The 23,560-nt window shown below is 39.9% G+C and overlaps 1 protein-coding gene across 1 annotated transcript in view; it reads right to left on the reverse strand.

The window, feature by feature from the left end:
• Window positions 1–248: 248 nt before the first annotated feature.
• The window catches only part of LOC119905919 (serine/threonine-protein kinase mTOR), a 101,920-nt gene continuing 78,608 nt past the window's right edge, over window positions 249–23,560 (reverse strand). Inside the window, exons 31-54 of the mRNA XM_038723321.1 lie at window positions 22,502–22,627; window positions 22,010–22,141; window positions 17,820–17,935; window positions 15,112–15,229; window positions 14,641–14,838; window positions 14,035–14,135; window positions 13,747–13,843; window positions 13,450–13,548; window positions 13,209–13,331; window positions 12,471–12,653; window positions 10,799–10,933; window positions 9,335–9,509; window positions 7,725–7,860; window positions 7,387–7,534; window positions 5,243–5,365; window positions 4,652–4,734; window positions 4,463–4,535; window positions 4,305–4,379; window positions 3,762–3,897; window positions 2,889–2,954; window positions 2,725–2,805; window positions 2,397–2,477; window positions 1,170–1,275; window positions 249–794 (exon numbers count right to left, since the gene is read on the reverse strand). Of these exons, the coding sequence (XP_038579249.1) occupies window positions 779–794; window positions 1,170–1,275; window positions 2,397–2,477; window positions 2,725–2,805; window positions 2,889–2,954; window positions 3,762–3,897; window positions 4,305–4,379; window positions 4,463–4,535; window positions 4,652–4,734; window positions 5,243–5,365; window positions 7,387–7,534; window positions 7,725–7,860; window positions 9,335–9,509; window positions 10,799–10,933; window positions 12,471–12,653; window positions 13,209–13,331; window positions 13,450–13,548; window positions 13,747–13,843; window positions 14,035–14,135; window positions 14,641–14,838; window positions 15,112–15,229; window positions 17,820–17,935; window positions 22,010–22,141; window positions 22,502–22,627 (2,727 nt within the window). The 3' untranslated portion in view covers window positions 249–778. The remainder of the gene's footprint in view (window positions 795–1,169; window positions 1,276–2,396; window positions 2,478–2,724; window positions 2,806–2,888; window positions 2,955–3,761; window positions 3,898–4,304; window positions 4,380–4,462; window positions 4,536–4,651; window positions 4,735–5,242; window positions 5,366–7,386; window positions 7,535–7,724; window positions 7,861–9,334; window positions 9,510–10,798; window positions 10,934–12,470; window positions 12,654–13,208; window positions 13,332–13,449; window positions 13,549–13,746; window positions 13,844–14,034; window positions 14,136–14,640; window positions 14,839–15,111; window positions 15,230–17,819; window positions 17,936–22,009; window positions 22,142–22,501; window positions 22,628–23,560) is intronic.

Below are 23,560 nucleotides of genomic sequence, written 5' to 3' on the forward strand. Positions count from 1 at the left end.
CCCAAGTATTTCCTGAGAAGATGGAGGAGAAGGATCTTATTAGGAGTCAGAGTGCCCTCTGTGGGCGCTCGTGGAAAAAAAAGGGGAGAGGTACACCCTTGCCTTTTAATAGAAAACTTAGCTGATGACAAAAAGACAAGATCTTTTAATTTTGCACCATATTTTGGCCCTTTCTATTTAACAACTAGTGATGTGACAAGGTCAGGGGCAACAACCTGTACTGTCAAATGAATACAGCGCAGTCACAGTTGTATCTGTACAAGGTTTAATGGCACACAGATGCCCATACAGTACATTATGATCATCGCAAATCCAATTTTACGCACATCTTGTCATGAATTAAACTTTAAAGAATGTTTAAGTTAGTAAAAGGGAGTCCATGTTATTGAAAATGCTCACATTATTCCACAATTATACAACGGACTGGTGGGTTTCTAAGAAGCATACATTGTGTAAAGTAAGAAATGTCATAAATTATTACAATATGGCCACTGTAGAAAGCTTTTAGCAAGTAATGTGTTAAAAGCAAGGAAAGTCATTTGAAGCAATGACAACATTTTGAGTTAAATCATCATCATCAGACTGAGCTCTTGAGATACCTTGTCATAAACTTAAAACATGGCGCTGGAAACTCAAGTCGTTCTACAACAATAACAAAAAATCTTTCTCAAAGGCTCTCCACTGTGGCTTAAATAACATTTTCAGAGGATATTTGAGTGAAGTGTTTCTTCTTGGTTTACCAGTGTCATGTGTAGCCTTGGCTGCCGAAGACAGTTCTTCACCAAAATGGACACCTGAAGCCAGAAAAAGTAAAGATTCACTTAAGCAAAGCAATGTATCGTCACCTATCTCATTCTGCTTCATCTACTGTACAGCAGTGATGAAGTAATACATTACACAAATGTGCAAAAACCACTGCATGATCTGTAGATGGGGTTGTCATAAGCAACCCTCATGCAAAGAACAACAAACAAAATACAATTTCAAAGAAAAAAAAAGCTGACTTGATAATACTTCTTGTGACGTATGCAGTCAACTTACATAACTATAATTTAGGTCAGCTAAAATGGATTTCTTCTTCTTGCCTGGTCTAAATAAATTATACAGCACAAATGTCAAATGCAAACACCACATAAAAACCAAAAAAAGGCTCAAGCCGCAGTACTGACCATCCAATGTAGCACTGGCACAGGTTTTCGTGTGATGTGGCTTGCTTGATGAGGAGCTCCACTTGTGTTGGCACATCCAGTGTCTCATCATGAGAAAAGTCTCGACCTGCAGAGAACAAACTCTCGTCAAAACACCAGACCTTTAGCAGGAAATTCAATCTGGTGAGGCTTGAACTTTTTCTGATTTTAAGGACTTTAATGAACGACACCCAGATATTATTAGGATTGTTTAAGATCTGGCAAGACCTTTCCTCTACAGATAAATGCAGTGGGTTAGCCAAAAGTCTAATAATGTGATTGAAGAAAATAATGTATGAGTCTAATTTTTTTTTTTTTAACAGCATTTCTGCACTAAAGCGTTGCACTTTTTTGAGCAACTGTAACACATTTTTTTTTACCATGAACTTATTTCACAACAAAGAAAGAAATTCAGCTTTGCTTACATGATGTGTACAGTAAGAGACCTGATGAATGTGTATTTCCGCCAGAAACTTGTTGGGGAAAAAATACTAGTACAAAAGCTGTCTAGAGTTTTGACCCTTTTCTTAAAGATGTCATATTCTGCTTTTTGGCTTTTTCCCTCTCCTTTATTCAGTTATATATCTGTATATATTTGTGCATGTAATAGGTTTGCAAAGTGAAAAGTCCAGCCCAAAGGGAGTTCCCATCTCCCACAGAAAACTCTGCTCTGAACTGCCTGAAAACAGCTCGTTTGTAGTCCAGCCTTTACTTCCCCTTTCTTGTGATGTCAAAGGAAAACACGCTTCATAATGTTCGCCTAGCAGCACCACAGTGACAAGACATCCGCCTGCTGCCTCTCCTCTACCTTCCAAACACTAGCTGTCCTCCAGGCAGATTAAAAACTCACCACTCTGAAACTCTAAGCTGGTAAGGGGATATATCCAGTTGAACAGAAGCCGTGTCTACCGGCTTTTCAGGACCCGCCCTACTCTGCTTCTACTTGGCTAGTAATCCTTAACGAGGAACTGTGCATGTGCAACTCTCAACAAAGATCTTGTAGAGATGAGATGCATCACTCCATGGCTAAAATGGAGCGTTCAACACAGCAATATGCTGTATGACAAAAATATGGTGTTTTTTGAAAATAAAACCATGTAAACCTGTTCTGGTACAACCCATAAATAAAACGATGAACCTGAAAATGAGCATAATATGACCTCTTTAATATCTAGGTCTGTAGTGCTCGTTAAGTGCTGCAGAACTTACCTGTAAGTTTGTCTCTCACTCTGTTGATAATCTGAATGGCTTTCTTGTTGAGTGCCTCAGGTTGTACCAAGCCGTCTCCAACTAAAAAAACACCAACAGGCAGGCATCAACTACAAGCAACCTAAGAAAAAGTGAATTCAAGGGCACTACACTGTGTCTCTGCAGCTGAAGGAAATCCAAGTGGACTCAAGTTCTGGGTTTCAATAGCACAGCAGTACCACCGATAATTTATGAAAGCAAGAGAGCTTGGTATTGTTGTGGTAAAACAAATGAAAGGGTTCTACAACAACAAAAAATCATGGAAAGACAGAATGAGCTGGTAACTCACTAAAGGAGTGAATGGATTCAGGCACTGTGGTCCCTGGTTTCTTGTGTGTGGTCTCTCCAAGGTCTATTCCCTCAAGCGCCTCTGCAGAGGAAACCACAGTCACAGATTTAAACATGTTCTTACATTATTAAAGCAGTTTTGGTCAGTTTGTACTGTAGACTCACCCACTGACTGTCCTGCAGTGTATGAGTCGGTCCTGGTGCGGGAACGCTTGGTGCCTTTGGTGTTTGCTGTAGGTGTAACAGGTAACGTGTGTGAGCACAAGTATTTTCTTTTTTCTTGACATGAGAATTACTCCTTTCATTTTTTTTTTTTTACTATGTAGTACACTATATTCTATTTTTCATCCATCACACAGGAAGCAGAAGCATTATCCTGACCTTTTTAAATGCAGAAAAATAAGCTCTTTTTAACTTTTAAAAGTAGTTAAGGCTTTGATATTCTCTAAAAAATATAGATTTTACAAATTGTCTCTCAGATATTATATACCTAAGCACTCAAAAGTTGTTTCCTTTATTTTAACTAAGGCCCTCCTGTGACAATGCTAAAAATGTTTGCACTAATGTGAAGTATAAAAAATGTATAGAAAATGCAGAAAACACTAATGGGCTAATGCACCCTACAGTCCCTGCAAGTAACATTTTTTGTATAATTTCTTGAAACTTTGATGGTTTCAACTGTTCCTTTATTATTATTATCATTATTATTTTTTTTATTAGTTGAGAGTATGCCAGAGATATTTATTCACTTTGTTGAACTTAACATTTGCACTTTTTAGCCCACTTAAATTAAATTTAATCCTCCCCACTCCCAACCACCACAAAAAGGAGTTTCTACTCCAAGTGGAGTCATTTGCATTGACCCTCACAGCTTTATTTTTCTGGGCTGAACTTCCAGTTCCAATTCACATCCAGTTTGTTGTTATTTTTTTATGCTGGCATGGTCATTTCAGTTTGCAACCCGTAATGCATCTGTTTACTGAAACTTTAAAAGACCACACTGAATGCACTTAATGTGAACAGTTGATGATCTCTTACTGTCCATGAGCCTCCAGTTGAGCAGTGGGTCATAGACGAAGGCCTCCAGCACAGCCATGACGCTGTCCCGGTGCTCCCTCAGCACCTCCATCACTGTGTGGCAGGTGATCCGGTAGTTACCGTCCAAACCTGTCACCTGGCACACAATCAGACACAAACTTTGCAGATGGAAACAAACCTTTCACAACATCCAAAGATTAAGTTTCTGTCTTATGCTTGTACTTTAAAGAGATCATATATTTAACTCCAGTTATTTGAGACGATACAACTTAGGCATCTTACAAAATTGAATTTTATTTAATTTGTAATTACTTTACTTCTTTGCTCATTAAATAAAAGGCCCAGTGAGATGTGTATTCTGATTAAACACTGCATACTTGAGAGAAGCTCAAACAGGATTCGGGTTATGTCCATTAGAGGAGTGTTTATGGCTTTAATATGAATTAAATACTTGGATATCTCTTGACAGAGTTTTTTCTTTCCAAGCTGAAGCAAACATGCTTCCTTCCTTGCTTTAAGCCACAGACCGCACTGGTTGCATACCTCCATAGCGTTGGTTAGCATCCTCGTCAGTCTGAACGGGATCTTTTCAGGGAACTTCTCTCGGGTCATGGCGACCTGAAGGTTGTCATGAGGGTCAGTCTCAGACACATTAAAAAAATCATCTCTGGATAATGTATTGAAAGAAAATCTCCTTTCACCTCAAAACAGTCTCCAAAGTCAATGTGGAGGATCTTGCCACTTAACCGGTCCAACATCAAATTGGATGGATGCCTAGAGAATATAAACAACATCTCCATATTTATGTTGTGTGATAATTGTTATTCTCACTATTTTAACAATCTGATCACAATAATGCAAGACTTCAACCTTTTGGCTGAGAAAATCACCTGTCACCCAGTCCCAGGATGTAGCCCACCATGGACATCACAGCCAGAGAGCGGGTGTAATTGGTCCTCCTGTCGAACCAAACCTGGAGGAGAAATAACATCTGCATTATGAGAGCTCTTCTGGTTCTCAACATTAGAGCATGACAGTGTGGAAATAGCACACAAATCTCTGGCAACTGCCTGATACATCTTTCCAGACAGCTGAACATGCAGAACATCAGGTACACAAGGCACTAAAAATGAATTTGTTAAGTCCTGCGAAGTCAGTGGTTTGAAAGTAGGACACACAACCCAGAAAACTGACTCTTCCAGGAAAACAACAGTTTTATTTCACTACTACCGTATTACATCATCTATACAGAAGTTAGAGACTGGATACATTTTCCCTGTCCTCACTATGTTTCTGCCAACAAATGAAAACCTTTCAAAAATCACTGCTAGTCCAGCCACTTGGAAAATCTTAATTTATAGATGTGTATGTTGTCTTTACTATAACTGACCACTCTTAAAATAGCCCAGAACCACTGAAATGTGAGGATACTCTCACTCACTCTTCCCTGTGCTGACAGAGTAAAAAGCAGAGCATCTCACCTCAGAGCTGGGGCTCTTGAGCCACAAGAGCTTGGCAAGGTCGTCTCCGGCCGTGTTGTTGACGGCGTGCTCAAACACCTCCACCTTCTCCATCAGTGTCAGGTGGTCGTAGTCTGGAGCCATCTGAAATACACAAAGCACAAATGAAAAAATACCATACTGTGAGTTTAGACAAGTTAAATGCAAAGTGCTTCACTTTTTCAGTGCCATTTTGGAAAGCCACCACAGAGTACTGGAAAAAGGCAACATTTAAAGTAAAAGTGAATGGAAGAGCTCCAGGAATGTATTAAAAGGATAATGATGATTTTCAACAAGGGTCTCCAACACCAAGACGATTGATAATGTTAAAAATGTCCCCACTTTCTTCACAGCAGATCTTACATCATTATCATTACAAATTTCATTATTCTCATGTTCATTGAAAAACACATTCAAATGATTAAGTCTGTTTCAGGTCATGGAAAACTAGAAACTGGGTGTAAGCAGGTCCCACTACAGTAAGGTCCGGATCAGACAGAACGCGTTTTATGCAGTGAGAGGCACCGTTTTTTAAATTGTATTCTATTGGCAGTGAGCGTTCTGCGCGCTGTTTATGCGTCCTAGGCAGAAAAACGTCCGACGTCATTTGCGTTTTTTTTCCATTGTCCAATCAAATGAATGGAGAGACAGGCTCTCAGTTGTGCTGACGGAAGTTTACAGTTGCTTGGATTGTCCGGAGACTGTAACAAACTGTACCCGAGTCATCCTAAAATAGGCCTTGTTACAGGCTACTAGTCTCCTCTTTCTGAGGGTCTCATGTGCCCACACGGATCTCCCTTTCCCTGTCTCCTGCGTGTTTGTACACCTCTCACCCTCAAACATCGCCAGAGTAGGCGTCCTCCGTTTGTCTATTTTATTACTGCAGGTTGGAGGTCCCTGCAAAACTTGAGTTAGAGCTGTAAATAAGCAAATTAATGCAATCTATCATTGTCTCACTCTCCCATCTTCCTCATCTAAAACTGATTAATAGCCTGACTGATTGACTGGTCAACTTAATATCTTGCCATTTAGAAGGCTTAAACTGAATGTAACACATCATTAATAACTCAAAGAGCATTAGTAAGTACAAAATAAAATCAGTATAATATAAAACAAGCCAGCAGAAGAAAATATGTGAACAGTGCAATTTCCATTCATTTGTTGTCATATCTGAGTGAAATTAGACCCTGTATGAGACTCCAACTCCACACAGGTTGTTCAGTTTTCACTATTCCTGATGAAACTAGCTATTTAGCAGGCTTCTTTAAAAATATGCAGTTCACAAAACAAAAAGCCTGTTTTTCAGTTGATGACTGAATCATCTTTTTTTTTTTTCATTAGTTGACAACTGACAGGGGGTTGGGAGTGACTTACCTGCTTGTCTAATTACAGTCTCACAAGGCCAGTTGTTTTTTATCCTGTTGACCAATGACTCATGTTGAAGTCATCATCCTATTGTGGACCAATGAGACTTGAACTTAAGCCCTGTCCTTCTCCCGTAGCCTTGTTGGCTTAATGGGTGGCTGTGGTGCCATTTTCAATGTACAGTTTTCAATCAAGCCACTCTCTGTAAGCTTTTTGCACAGCACATGTCAGGGTCTTAACCTGCTCTGTCTCAGCCCTGATCTGTCATCTGAGTCACTTTCACTTCCTGTAGTGACATTTTAGTGAGGTAGGGACATTATGAATGTGTGTATGTTCTCCTTTGACTAATTAGGCATTCTGATGCAGAGATATGTAGTTAATCTGTGACAATTAAGGAGCCGTAAATGTGTTTTCATTAAAGAGTGACTGGGATTCATCAATATAATCACTGAAAACAGATGCTTCCTCAGCATTGATGGATCTATTTAGTTTTTAGTATGGATGTTTTATATGTTTTTTTATTTCATGAATGAGACTATGAGCCTCATTTACACATAAATATGTATTTAATAACATATGATAGCATATTAAAATCCATCCCAGGAATATAATTGTTTTTAACATTGTAATTTTGCTAGGTGAGTTAACTGACTGAAACAGATACAACTATGCTCTAATAAACATATGTAGGCAGGAAATGCGTATTCAGCCTGTTTCAGTTATTAAAATGCAGGAAGTTGAAACATTCAGTGGTTCCTCACCCTGAGCATGATGCGATGTTCAATGTTGAGCAAAATTTTTTTCTTCTCCCTGTAGTCTCTGATGAGGGCGTGCAGGGTGTCACAGTGGGGCACCCAGCCAATCAGGCCTGAGTTGGTGGACAGGGGGATCACGGCGTAGCGCTGAATGCTGTTGAATGCAACACACAGCCAAGACGACAAAAAACCCCGCACAATTAGTGGTCAAGGTTTCAGTCATTTTGTTTTTCACAACTTTATTTGTTCACCACTGTGAGAGTATGCATGTGTGTGTGCTCAAGGCATGCGTAAAATGCACTGTAACTCAGAGTCTGTGTGTGTGTACATCACTGTGTGTCTACCTGAGATTCTTGCGCAAGGACGCAGGGTCGTTAGCCAGCAGTGTGTTGACCAGACCGAACAGCTGCATGACTCTCTCATCCTGCCTCAGGTCCTCATGGCCCTTCAACAGGAACATGAACTCGTGGCCATTACTGCCTGCAGAGGGCACCACAAAACAAAGCATTGATACACTGCTCAAAAAGGGTTAAGGCTTGCTGTAACAATCATTATATGGCTGGATTTGGCAGTACTGGCTGTTTTCTCCAGGGTGCTCCCCTGCTGCTCTGCAGCTGCCTGCATCTCCATTACTTTCACCTGAAGCAATGCCTGGTGAGTTTGAGCAGGCAATAAATGATTTCATCTGAACCACATCACTCCTATAGAAGGCTTAAAGTAATCCATCAGTTTGGAATAGCACTCCAAAACTTTGCTATGGAAAGGAACCCAACTTGTGATTTGTGCAGCAGAACGAACACAGGGCTTTACAAGAACCATGCTGAAAATACCTTGTGAAGTTCATATGGACTGTTGATTGTAGCAAAGGCATTTTTTTGGATCAACTCACGCAGAGAGGAAAATATCTATCTATGCACTGGATGAACTGTGACGTCAACTCAATCCTCTTAAGCAGAATCGAGTTCTCAGCATGACAGAGAAAATATATATATATATCTATCGTAGAGATGATGTTGCTTATCAAAATTTTCCACTATCTTATACTGTCCTCAGAATTCTAAACAGACAACATTTTAATCGTTTCACCAACAGTGTAATTGTCATAGTACATTTAACTGAGTTAATGATACTTCCAGAGTAAAACAGGGTCCCTGTTCAATCCCAATTCTGTTCCTAATGATGATCACATTGAACAATGTATTGTGAGTCACTAGGGGGACAGAGCACTAACATTAAATCTAAGCAGCCTGTAGTGGATGACAGGGCTTCATCTGAAGTCTTGCTCCAGAGGTCAGCTTATTTACTGACCATCATATTTTACATGAGTATGCTGTCTAACACTGATGGGCTACATCAGAACAAGGTATCCCAGTGTGCAGTGGAAAAGAGTGAAGTAGAGTGAACCATTTGGGAATGATAATGTGAGGAATTGGCTTTAAGGTGATTTTATATTGCTGTGTCATTTCAGAAGCACTTCAGTATTAGATTTCAAATCACAAAGCAAAGAGGGAATAAGGTGTCAGAATTATTTATTTCTATATTCAAATGAATGCCAAATGATGGAGTTGGGAAGATTTCTGACAAATTGATCTGTGCCTCCATGCATCTCTTGAAATAAAAAATGACTCACAACATGAGCTCCCTGGCCATTGAGTTTTAAAAAAGTTGTTTTTCTGTGGTGATCAGGATATTAATTTTGGCATTAAGTTCATTGCTGGTTTGATCTTGCTTCTGTTTTTAAAGAAGATTCTTACTCTGGTGTATTATCCACACACAGATCTTTACCATGACTGAGCCATTTGTTGTTTGAGTGAAGATTGTATTACTATTGAATTTTCTCTAATGTGATGGCCCATGTGAGCTGAAAGCACATGACTCTGACTGCAGATATTCTATTTTCCTGATATAAGGGGTTCAGAGCCACAACGCCTGTTCAATTTTCTCCTAATCTTACCCATGATAGTGAGTTTGCGTGGGCGCTGCTTGGAGGTGATGACCTGCAGGGAGGGAGCGATGGACTGGATGCGGATGATAGGCTGGTTGGGGTCATAAGTTCCTGGTACAGCAAGCTCCAGGTCCCGGCACATCAGCAGCTTTGGAGAGACATATTGTAGCTCCAGGGAGGTCAGCTGCGTAGGAAGTTGATGAGATGGGGATATAGTACAGGAAGAGGCAATTAGCTTTTACTGTTAAAAAAACTAAAATGGCAAAACAGTCTTCTGCCAACAGTGCCTAAACCAATATGCAGTGTAACAGACATTGGCCCATATGCAAGTTAAGGCTGAATCAGGAAAAAGTTGCTTATAAAAAACCTTTATTAGAACCCAGTGACATTTCACTTTCAATGTGTCCGTTCATAAACGCATTCTCTGTTTACCTACATTCAACCATCAGTGATTTAAACTGCATCTTTAAAGTGCATCAAATCTGGCTCTGGCAGACTAGTTACATTTTAAATGTCAGTGCATAGTAACTTCATCACGGTCGCAACCTGCTCTGGGTCTGCTGTTTGGATGAATCCTGGAGGGGGTTTATTTCTATGCAAATGCCCAGGGGGAATATTTGCAATGCTCCCAGCATGTTATCATGTTGCTGTGTATTTCATGCTGCTTAATGTAATGTCGTAGCACAGAGCAGGACCACGCCACAATGTCAAATAGCACTGCTGTCTCCATTTGCTTTGTGAAGTGAGAGCTTCTGACAATCAACAAGGAAATGATCCCTGTGAGGAATGACATTCATAACTCCAGAAGCAACAAGACCAGGGATAAGTGAAGTTTAAGCCATCCACCCCTGACTTACCAAACTTACTTTGAGAAGGCCACCAAAGCAACTGGCTACCAACCCGTATGTAGCTGCATCACTTACCTTAGAAAGTAGAACTGCGACTATTAAGTTGATTCCAGCTTCTTAAATGTTAATAATTTCGGGTTTCTTTACTTCCTGTCACAGCAAACTGAATATCTATGACAACTGAGGATACCATTTTTGGTGTTGGGAAAACACTGATCAACTTTTTTCACTATTTTCTGCCATCTTATAAATCAAACAACTAATCGATTAATTGACAATAAAAATAATCATTAATTGCAGTCCTATTTGACAGGTTCATCTAAACTGAAATATCTCATACAGTTTCAGGGATACAGTGCAATGAGTCTGCAAGCTCATAAAGATAATGTAAAGGTGCTTGTCATCATATCCATATGTTACAGCATTAGTTTGTGTAGCTGAAGTTCACTGGTACAGTTTGATGTAGATCTGTTTCTTTGGTAAACATACTGAAGTATGCTTACATATACACTGTACATCTACACAAATGTACATACAGTATTCCTACCTGAAACAGACTGCAGTTATTAGAATGCAGTTTATGAGAAAAACTAGTAAAAATTTAAAAGACCCTCATTTTGCTCACCTGTGGCAGCTGTTTGGAGATGCGTCTGAATACATGGTAGTAGAGGTCCCAGGCCTGGGTCAGGTCCTTTACATTTCCAGAGCGCATGTACTTTCTACACCAGTCCTGAGCCTCCATCAAGTCCCTGCCGTAAGCCTGTAGCATGAAGTAAAACAAGCACACTCTGTCCCTGTACAGTGACTCATTCAATTAAATGAAAATGGTTTGCCAAAACAGACTATAAAAATTAATGTCAAGGCAATTCAACATCAATGTTCCAACTTGATTAAGTATTTTGTTTTTAATAGTGCACTCTGCAAAGGCAGCCTCAGGGTTCTTCCTGCATAGAGAAATTGTTGGCGCCCCCCAAAGAGGTTTTAGCGAGCGCCAAAGTGATCAGAATAGGAAAAAAAGCGTTTCAAATAATCTCCTAATGTGTTTTAATAGCCATTATCAATCAACTGTTGAGCAAGCAGATCATCAACTTAAACACGACGTCTTGACTTCCAGAAGTCACCTCTCCTCTCATCCACAGCGCGGTTTTTTAACACATGCAGTAGGCGCTGGATTGATAAACCAGCTTCTGCGTTGGTTTGACTGCGCCTGAACGCTCCGCTACGAAGCTGGGCTTGCGCTACTGGGAGCTTCCTGTTATTTCTAATAATATAAAAGTCGTTTGGCGTACCGGTACTCTTCTCTACTTTCTCCAGATCAGGTTTGCTGGGCAGTATGTGACGCTCACCTGTTCCCGTTCTGCCTACCTGCTAATCTCCGCAGGGAGATCGGGAGTCTTTCATGCAGCCATGTGCATAGATGCTCGCCAGTCACTTTTCGTGAACCAATCATAGCATGGAGAAGGTGGGACATTAAAAAAAGGCTGAGGCAATCCAGCAACTCATTGACTAACCACCAAGTAGGCCTAGAACGTTTTTCTTTCAATAATTGAATGACTGAAGAAACCCACAAAAATTAAACTGCTGTTTTGTCCAACTGGGATTAATTTTATAGGCAACTAATGGCAAGCTATAGTAGCCTGTACTATTATCTGAAATTATAATGAATACACAAACATTAGCACAAATCAAACCTTAACCACAGGCTAATATCAGAGAAAGGTTTTATTTGTGACACAGCTGAATCTCAACTAATAAACTATCTGTAGGCAAATTATCCAAATCAAGTGTAACCTGTAAATATATTATTATACTAACATTATACTTTTATACCTTTACTCCTCCAGGTTGTGGATATATTTTGTTTATGAAATGATCAGAAATAACAAGAAAATATATAGATTTCGGTCATAAGATAACTCACTGCCTTTACTGTATGCATACAGGTTACTTATGGTTACTGTCGCGCAAAGTCACCCCCCAAAGGCCATTCTGAGCCAGGAAAAACCCTGCAGCCTGAATGGAAACACCTGATACTGCTTGCGCAGAGTGCTTGGGTCACTTGAATGACTTGAAGTAAATAATACAGTGTACATACACACATATATATATATATATATATATATATATATATAATCTCATTTATATTTATGAAATATATGAATTTGAGTTTAAAAGTCTAATATATATATATATATATATATATATATATATATAGTTGGGAACTCTTGGGAACTACATATTTAGGAACTACTGTACAACACTAAACAATACTAAACTCAATCTGAGATGACACGCACCTGGTTAAAAGAGGTCTCTTTGAGGGTCTGTGGTCCCCTCTCCATCATGGCATGTAGAGGCTCAAGCACAGCAAACATACCCTTGACGTTGCGCTCACCAAAGTAAAGACGTGACGCCTCTTCAAGGCCCTCGTGCCACATCTCGTGCCACAAGATGGCCACTCGGATAAGCTCCTCACTCACCTGGATGAAAAACAAAAGATAAAAGGGTCAGATTGTTCTCTTATGTTGCCCCTCAAAATTACGAGGTATAACATAGGTCTTCATGGATAATATCTACATTTTAAATGACTATTACTTTAAATCTGACATTTTATGCTTATAAAGAAAAAAGGAAAACGGCAAGTTTAAGCCCCTTAAGGTCTGGCTCAGACAACACATCAGTGCAACTCAGAGTGTACTTAAATTACTAAACACAAATACCTGCTGTGCAACAGTGGTAGCACTTCATTAACTGTTTTCATAGAGATGTTTACATCAACAGTATACAGTAGTATCAGAATGAGAAGTTCACATTTCTATTGCAGCAACTTTCTTTTTTTTTTTTTTTTTTTTTTTTTTTTTAAATGGGCCCATCAACTAAACTTGAATATGAGACAAGCAGGAACTCCTGTTCTGAAATTGATCATTCATGTCAGCATAGGTTTAAAAAAAAACAACACACACACAAACTTATTCTGCTGGGACATTTTACTTTTTACTGAGTTATGATAAATGTAATTGCTTAAATCTCAGTACCATGATGGCCTGCTGAACCAGAGTGTTGCAGTGTTCACACATGTTCTTCAGGATCTTGTTAGCAGCATTGTGGCGGGCTGTGGTGGTGGACTTGGAGGCCACAGTCAGTGGGTAGATTAAAGCCTGGAGGTGAACAAAAAGCAATCCAACAATCACTGTTCAATGCTTTAAGTAGAAAAGTTTCTCTTGGTTCTGTTTTTTTATTGTGAAACAACATTACCAGTAGAGTGAGCAGACTTACTTGGGGATGATACCGTCCAATGTCTGTTAGCAGCTGGTGGATGAGGCGACCCACCAGGGCACGTGGAGTGTCAATTCGAGCTATGAGTTGAGGGATTACCTGCACAGGCAGAGAAATAATGGAATACAAACTCAATAACCTGCGTTTACCCGCATCAATACAGCACCGACACAATAAGTGCTCAAATCAGAATGGACTTTACAGTGTTTTTTAAATATTTTTTTGAAATTCATGTTTACCCTTTTACCCTGCCCAAACCCCTTCAAATGTCTATTTATGTATGTGCGCATGCATTACCTGTAGCCAGGTGTCTATTTGAATGGTCTTGATGCCCTCCACCAGGGCTTCGTTGACTTCAGGCCAATGACCATAGTCAAACCACAGAGTCAGAACCCTGAAAAGAACAAAAGCATTTCATTTTCTTGCCTAATTATTAAGGACCATTATGTACGACATAATCACAATCAACCACTAGAGGTCTTCCTGTCCCCACACACCATGTCTGTTGGGTGTCTATGAATATACAGTAGGTGCTGTTTGTGTTCTTGGACTACTTGTCCAGTGTGTGTTATTGTCTAAATTCACCTGAGTGTGTCCTGCAGGTTATTGCCTCTGGACAGGGAAATGGAGCGGAAGAAACCTTGAACAGCAGGAACTGTGTACAGGAGCAACGTCTTCGAGAGGTCCTGTGGAGGGACAGCACTCAAAAGATGCTTTATTATGTATGAAAAAAAATTAAAAGCTATACTGGAGAACATACAGTGCTGTGGGTGTTGAATGTATGTGGGTCTGGATAGTTACTATACTTTATAACACATAACACAGTTAAATATTCAAATTTCAAACACACAGAAATGTGTGTTTAGATGTTCTGATATTTTTTAACTGTGCAAGATGTAGGGACTTTATCATCTTTTTAAAATTAGCCTTTCTGAGTATTTGGATATGTAGTTGGTCAGTAGGCAGAACTCTGATTAGAAAAGTTCACACTAGCAGACTTAAAGAGATATGTTCTTAAGTAGGCTGAAACACTGCATGGGTGATGCAGAGACTGTAGTTATGATGTACAGTATAGATATCTTAACTAAAGTTTTCTACCTTGGTTGGACTGGGAGTGCTGGGAGAAGAGGAGAACAGTGAGTGGTCGATGTGGATGAGTGTGAAGTGGGTTTAATTCTTCATGACACTCACCTCATTGTACTTTTTCTGCCCAGGTGAGGGCACAGGACTGTGGTCAGTGCTGTCAACCTCGCTGTCGCTGTTGCTAGCTTCACTATTGGCACTGGCACCACTGGCGTGTCGCAGCTTCTTCTTCTCCTCACGCCCTTGGTTCTGGTGTTTGTAGTGCAACACCGCCTCAAAATTCATCACCGCCCAGGCATGCCAGGCCTGTCAAAACATGGTACAAATTGGGTGAAACTGGATTTCTAAGACTTGGTAACTTGTTCATGATGCAATTTTTTCATTCACTGAGGGACAGGTATCTCCCAGGGGGCTGCAGTTTTTCCTGAAACATACGAGTTTGATGTTGCGCTGTGTTAAGCTACCAACTATTAAAGGCTGAAAGCGGAAGGGAGCTGGTGAGCATGGACGAGCTGGAATTTCACTGTGGCCAGAGAGAAGTCAAAAGTGAAAGGTTAGAGTTGAAAGGGAGGGACTGACCTTGTACCAGTTGCGGTCATGCTCAGTGGAATGGCTATAATACTGCAGAACCTTGGGGATGGTGCTCTCATTGATGCCTTGCAGACTGAGCTGCCACTCCCCCAGCTTTAAGAAACATCTACACAGGAGAAAAGGAGAGATCAAAAAGACATATTTCATCTAAGGTTATTACTTAAATAGCTGTTTTTCTTTCCATTAAACTATTATTTTACATGTCTACATTTTTTAAGGAAACACCCTAATTAGCATGGATCATTAGCCTCAGTTGACTTTGCTTAATTCTGTAGTCTCCACCAACATTTATAAAACTGCACATTATCAATAAAGTGGTACCTGACCAATGAAGCTGCTATGGCATGAATTAATTTAGAAAATTTTGTAAACATTTCCTGGCATTCCACAGACCATCAAGACCATAAAAGTTACTGAGGTCAACGTTGTTAACAGAAGCTCTGAAGCAGCAAGTAATTCAATGACTGCATGACAATATTACTAATGGGCAAACAAAGGCACTGTTGGGGTCACAAAGAAACTGCATGATGAGATTATAATCCTGTTTATGTTGTCATTGCTTATAAAGAGATGGCAGTGACACTGAGTACACTCAAGGGCAGTCGATTAAAGAGGAGTGACCTCTTGATACAGGACTTGGAAATCATGCAGGCATATATCAAAAATATCACTACTTAAGGCAGAAGTGCATTTATCTGCTGAAAAGTTCTAGGATTACATCTGGAGATTTTCAATTATCCAAACCACTGTCCTTTAATTTAACCCGACAGTGAACTCTGTGGCATCCCTGAGGAGGACTTAGCTCTATCCATCACCCTTACAAACGCAGATTGTTACAGGCAAATACTCATACTACTTGCGCCAAGACATATAATTCACATACAACTACAGTAAACTGAGCAATTGGCAAGCACTATATTGTCGACCCATCCACCAGCAGTCTGAATACTGTTTGTAGAGCCAATAAATTGTCTTCCAGGATTACGTAATTACTTCTGAGTACTTTCCCATGCAAGGGTAAAGTTTAGATTCAGCGTGTCTAAGTCAAACTGTTTCTGTTAACTCTTAACAGGTTAAACCTTTGGGAGAAGAAGCAGCAGGAGGAGGAGGGTGGGGTGTTTGGGGACGTTTGAAAAACATGTTTATTTAGACAGGAGACGCCGGGGTTATTGATGTTACGTAAAAGAGCAGTGAAATTACACTGGATTCTTTGGGGGGAAAATGACAGCATTCATGTGATTATGTGGATGTGATTGTTTGGAGTGTCTGACTGAGCAGTCCAGGTGTGCTCCATACCACACAGCCAACCTTTTTCATGAAAGTGTGTTAACCTGTCTGGAGAAAACCTGTCCTGACCGACATTTACAGGTGTTTTCCCTAACATGCATTCCTCAGACAGCCATAGTCACTTTCTGGAAGATATAAAAATTAGATAAATAAAATCCCCTTCGGCTTGTTGTCACGCTTGTATGTTGTCATGTATGATTTATGAGCTAGGAGGGTGCACATGAGTGCTGTGTGTTTGTGCAAAAGGCCAAATGAGACTACTGTATGATTTACTGTAGATAGAAGTATACCTCCCAGGTCGCACCTCTTGCTTGTTTTGCGCTGTTTGACTAACACGATACACATTGCAATGCAGTCAAATTCTGCAAAAAGTAAACATTATCTCTCTAGCATTGGAAGTCACATTTAACATTCAAATCTAAAGGAGTGGGCTTTGGATATCATCCTCAAATATTTCCATGAACCCACAAGAGCATGCAAACAATTTCTTTAACACTTTGATGTTACTCCCAGCAATTTGGGGGAATACAAGATTTTCCATTTTCTAATCCTCTAAATCAGCATCTGAACAGACTGCATTACTGCATCATTTCCCACAGTGAGGTGAGGTTATAATAGTGGAAAGGTGTGCCAGGTCTGTTAACTGAAGAGCACAACACCCACTGGGAGAGGTGTAGGTACAAACCACCAGCACTGTGAAGGAGGCACACCTGGTTTGTGACCCCTGTAGGCACTGTGCTATGTTTGGTTTCTGATAAGAAGCTGTGTGGAGCAAATAGCCAAAAGGGATCATTTTATTGAGAAGTTTGAGGTGAGACTTTCAGAGAATCTGGCCAGCTTTGAAAAAAACCACAGGACGCCAGTGGACTAGTAAAATGTGTTATGCCAGATTGGGTCATGCTCATGGAAATGAAGCAGAACACACTGTACGTGACCCTGTGTTTTTACAACACAAGGGCAGAAAATACATGAAGTTATATTTTCCTTAGTTCAGCATGTTGCTTTGTGTTCTCTCTACTGTGCTGGAGTAAGTGTATGGAGGCTGGCAGGAAGGTACTGCAATTTAATACTACTGAACCACATCTAAATGCATAATGACACATTGGCATATGTTCCAGTGAATTTGACTTTCACTCTGGAGCTTCACTCATGATATAAATACATATGCATTTCAAAAAATGTTAATATTTTGAAAGAATTATTTTTTTCCCCGGTAATTTAATTGAAACTTTCTTTATAGAACTTTATAGAACTATATTCGAGATTCATTACACATAAAGTGAAATATTTCCTTTTTTTGTTTCTTAATGATTACAGCTTACAGCTCATAGAAAAACCATATTTCAAAATATTTGAATATCAGAAAAGGAAAGGCTCAATAGGTGGTGTGCTTCCAGAAAAGTACAAACCTGGCCATCAGTTTGTGGAGCTCCAGCTTATGCTGTTGGTCCTCAGCTGCAATGGCGTGCTGGGCTTGCTGCTGCATCCCTTGCACAAAGTGCTGCATGTGCTGAAAGGCATCGATCTGGAGAGATGCAAAACAACAGACTCAGAGATATTTTTGTGGGGCTTTGGCCCTTTCTGAAATCTCTGAATTAAAGCATGTGATTTGTGAAAAACAGTGAACAAACTGCAGAGGCAAAAGGAGCAACAGCGCACTGACTAGCACACTTATCAGAACCGTAGATCCAGTCTAATGAGGGCCAGCCCAACAACAATAGACATTGTTTTCTGCTAATATGAGTGCTTCTGAACTCACTCACCAGTGGCTCACCGGAGAAAATCCTATGTTTTCATGGTTACACTGTTTTTGTTCCTTGGACTTTTATTACAGTTAGGACGACTGTGACATAGCGTTGTCTGGTCTGAACAAAGTAGTACTACATGCAATGCAGCTTGGACAGATTAGGATGTTATCAACAGTGGAGAAAATCAGGAGCAGACAAGTACAAGAACATGTCATTTTTCTCAGTGAACAAATTTCTAAAAGGTGAAATCACCAGATGTTGGTAACAACCCAAGTAATCCATACATACAAATAAAAACAACAACAAAAACAAGTTAAATGTAATAATGTGAAATGACAGGGAAAAAAGTATTGAACACATGAAGAAAGGGAGGTACAAAAAGGCATGTAAGGCCAAGACACCAGCTGAAATCTATCAGTAATTAGAAAGCAGTCCTGCCCCTTGTCAGTGCATATTAATATCAGCTGGTTCAGTCCCGACTAAAGGCCTATAAAATGCATTACCAAGGTGTCACATAAGGAACTTCTGATGATGGGTAAAGCAATAAGCATACTGATGGCATTGGTTACAGAAGGATTTCTAAACTTCTGAATATTCCAGTAAGCACTGCTGGGGCCATAATCCCCAAAAGAACATCATTTCACCATAAATGGCTACGACCAGGTGCTCCTTGCAAGATTTCTGACAGAGTAGTGAAAAGAATTATAAGAGTTGTCCAGGAGCCAAGGACCACTTGTGGAGAGCTTCAGAAAGACCTCAAATTGGCAGGTGCAATTGTTTCAAAGAAAACAATAAGTAATACACTCAACCGCCATGGTCTGTATGCACGCTCACCACGCAAGACTCCACCGCTGAAGAAAAGCATGTTGAAACTGCTGCACAACATTTGGACAAGTCTGTGAAATACTGGGAGAATTATAGTCTGGTCAGATGAGAGCAAAAATCTAACTCTTTGGATGCTATAACGCACACCATGTTTGGAGGACAAATGGCACTGCACATCACCCTAAAAACGCCATACCAACAGTGAAGTTCGGAGGTGGGAACATCATGGTGTGGGGCTGCTTTTCATTGAAGGAAGGATGAATTGACTGTATGAATGTAACGAGACATCATTGATAAAAATCTGCTGCCTCTACCAGGATGATGAAGATAGAACAAGGGTGGCCAAGGAATCTCTCAATTGGTTTCAGAGAAGGAAAATAAAGATGCTAGAATGGCCCAGTAAAGCACCTGACTTGAATCCAACTGAAAATCTATGGGAAGAACTACAGATCAGAGTTCATAGAAGAGGTCCACAGTAGAGCCCTGCATTTCAGCCCAAGCCCCAGCCGGGGCCCGACTTATTTATTTCCCTGGGGCCAGGCTTCAGGCCAATTTTCACATTGTAGCCTCGGGCCCGTATTAGACATCTCCTTTATAAGTTTTAGACATCCATCAATTAAAATAAACTAGGATAAGCTGAAGGTGGTAAAACAATTTATGACGATTTATAACCTATCACACTCACACACATATCACAGTCTGCTCTCGCGCACACACACACTGCTTTCACACTAATTTCCAGGAGAAGGCTATTGCACCAATATGCCTGCTTGTCCGATTTGACCTGCATCTGTGCCGGGAATGTTGGTAGAGAGAGGGAAAGATGTCTGTGTGAAAATCCACAGCCGACATACGTAGCGGCTTTTTCCTCGCCGCTGGTTCTGGAAAGCCGGATCGCTATGTGAAAGCACACGTTTGCGGGATAGCAAACCTATGTTCAGTATGAATGAGCGAATTCAGCATTGACTATTGACTATTGCGGGATCTCTGTATGAAAGTGGCTGTCTCATTAAGAGGCTGTCTCTTTTTTTGTTTGGGATTGGACTTGACGCGATGAAGTTCTGTTGTGAAGCCTTGATTTTTAAAGCATAGCCTGCATATAAGGTAAGACAACCTGCCGTTTCTTATTATCCTATTTGTTGGTGTAGATTGTAGGATAAATAGCCCATTTTTCTGCACACCATCGCGAGCAGCCTGCCTCAGCCTGTCAAAAATGCCTTTTTACTAGTGAAAATAAAGTAATATGTTTGAAGTGTTTTATATCTATGGATTATATTGTAGGCAAGTCAAGTGTTGATTTGAGAGGCTTAATTGATTGTTAACTCAATGTCAGCTGCTGGCCGCTTGGTCATCACTTTAAAAAACAAAAACTTTCATTTAAACAAAAACAAAATGCTTCAAACATTTTTCTAAATTAACTTAATATAGAAACAAAACGAAATATAACCACTGCCATTAAAAAAAACAAAAAAAAAAACACGGGCTCCAGTCAGGCTCGGGCTGAGAATTCTGATAAGTTGTCGGACACGGGCCGGGCTCGGAGTGTTTCGGGCAAAAGAAAATTATAAATAAATAAATAAATTTGAGGCCCGTGCAGGGCTCTAGCCTACAGAGCCTTCAAGATTTGAATACTGTTTGTGTAGAAGAATGGGCCAAAATCACACCTGAGCAATGCATGCAACTAGTTTTTCCATACAGGAGGCGCCTTGAGTCCGTCGTTACAAGTATTAAATAAATTTCAGTAAGCGTGTTAAATACTTTTTCCCTGAGTCATTTCACATTATTACACCCAACTTAATTTTACCTACTGATGTAACATCCAAAAAGCATATTTTGGCCAGCATTTGTATCTTTTTCACATGAACTTTTACAAAAGTTCACATGTATGACTAACTTTAAAATTAAACATGTGGAAAATGAAAAATGACTCAATAATTTGCCTGTATGAGAAACTATTGAGGGTGATTCTTACATTTATTTCAGAGATGATCCACTCGTATGGTTTTCACTCAGTAAGACCTCAATGAGCTGACATTCCCTACAGTTCCCAAACAGCAGTGCAGCTTGCCCTAGCAAAAGCAATGCTCACACTCAACACTTACCTAAGCCCCCTAATGAGACCTGCACTCTGGAGCCACAAACACTATTCAATGCCTGGCAATAAATTTGGGTGTGTTTATGTGTGTTTGTTAATAACATTTATTAGTCATCATCAAGTGAGGCTTACTTCAGCCACTGTTGGCATGGATATGAAATTTTAATAACAAAAACAATCCAAATGTGATAGCTGAGCTGGTTTCACTAAGCAACTCAGACTTTTGTAAGGGGAAGATTCCAACCTCTCAGATATTACAAGACTGAGACATACTTGTAAGTTCCTCTACAAATCAAAATTAAATTAATTAACTTAACTATCAGTAACAAACAACATAAAAGCTACCTCACACTTTATTTACCTTATTTACCTTACCTTTATTTAACCTTCTGGTTAACTACCCACATATAGAATAATTTACTTAATATTTTAATAACTTACCAATTAATGGAACAGTGCTCATTACATTGCTAAATACAAACTGGCTTCAATCCTTCATACTGTTCCAATGTGCCAATAATTTAAGCTCTCACTATTTAAAAGTTTGCCGCCTCATGTTGCACTAAAGACTTAATATAAAGGTACAGTATCTGAGTCCACCCCTCACATTGTTGTAAATATTTGATTATATCTTTTCATGTGACAACACGAGTGTACAGCTTGTATAACAGTGTAAATTTGCTGTCCCCTCAAAATAACACAGCCATTAATGTCTAAACCACTAGCAACAGAAGTGAGTACATTTTGAGTGGCCACCATTATTTTCCAGCACTGCCTTAACCCTCTTGGGCATGGAGTTGCCCTTTGCTATTTATCCTAAAAAAGTACTCTCTTTACTTTTGTCAAATCAGATGACTAATATAAAAGCAACAAAAATGTACAAGACGTTAACTTGTAAACATCAACTCTATACAAGTTTGTTTGCTCCTACCTTGCGGGCACTCTTCCACATGTACTTCATATAAGCGTAGGTGACATGCGGGTGTGCTGTGGGCAGTGGGTGATCAAGTTGCTTGGAGGGGTCAACACCGAGAAGGAGCACCAGGGTCTTGTGGGCTAGTGCCTAGAGGGATGAAGAGGGCAACAGAGGCAAATTAATCACCACAAGGTTTAATAAGAACTTAGAAGGGACCCTAAGATAACATAACAAGCTTGAATAAACTTTTGCCTTGATAAAACATTGAGCATGAAAAATGCTCAAAAACAAACAAACAACAAAATAGGTCAGAGCTTGATTAAGTACTTAAGATTGTATGTATAAAGAAAATGCATAAAAGACAAAGAGACACAGAAGGTCTATGGGCTCATTTCCTGCCATGTTTGATGCTGGCAGTTAGGATTAGGGTTAGGGGTTTCAAATGAAGTTGAATGTCATGGCTGGAGAATACTGAGTGAATGTGTACATATATATCAATGTACTGACCAGGCGTCCGCTCTTGCCACAGAGGCTGGCATATTTCAGCCAAGTCCTCATGTCTTCGTGGGGGCTGATGACAAGTGATCTGACCATCAGGATCCTTTGCCAGTCCTCTACGATACGCTGACAACCCTAGAGGTGAAAACACAAAAACAAAAAGGGACAGATGGGTTAAACACATTACTCTTTGTCCCTCCTTTTGAAGAGAGGAAACTTCTGGTTAAACTCAAAAGAATGAACAAACATGACGGGTATAGTAAAAACCCTACTAAACTACTACTACTGGCGGTCCCCGTCTTAAACATGTACACATGTGAATACAGGTTCCTGTGCCAGAAAACAAAACATGCAAACACAGGTCTATATTCATATAGTTGTAAGTAGCATTGACTGACTTCCTCTAATAAAAATTCTAACCCCAGCCATGCCCTCATCATTGTGATATGACAGATACAGGCAACACAGACAAGACACTGAGGTAATCCAGCTCTGATGAAAAAAAGTATGTTCTTCATAATACTCTCTGTTTGATTTAAGACAAATCTACATGGCGTAGATGAAAGAATACACACATTGCTACAAGGAAGGGTAGCAGCAAAAAATGAGGTCATCTTGAAATCAGTACTTTGCTGAACATGCTGTAACCAACATAACACAACTAACAGAGTTTCAAAGCTAATACAACCCATCTTTGTGTTTAAAGTGGGGGATTTAGTTACTTCACAGTTTAAGCAGTAGTAGAGAAGCCTTTTAGTAAAGCTGTTGAAAGCTCATTGGTTTCACAACATCTTGCCAAAGAACTGCAGTTGAAAATCAGCCAGCTGGCTAACACTGGCACATTTACAGAAATGTTGATTAATGTTGTTCTTATGAAAATAATTTAAATGAAATCAAACAGTTGGAAGCTGAGGCTAGAACTAAATACTACAACTTTTTAAAGTAAGCTTAACATGATGGGATAAGGGGCTGAGTGCAGGTAGAATCGGAAAGAACCTACAGTGTGTTACGTAAGAAGAATGACAGTTCAGTCAATGTGAGGGGTGGACAACTGACATCATTCTTAGA

This window comes from Micropterus salmoides, unplaced genomic scaffold, assembly GCF_014851395.1.
Source record: "Micropterus salmoides isolate LMB-PRFRI ecotype aquatic unplaced genomic scaffold, ASM1485139v1 Ms_hic_scaffold_16, whole genome shotgun sequence".
In the NCBI taxonomy this organism is placed as follows: domain Eukaryota; kingdom Metazoa; phylum Chordata; class Actinopteri; order Centrarchiformes; family Centrarchidae; genus Micropterus; species Micropterus salmoides.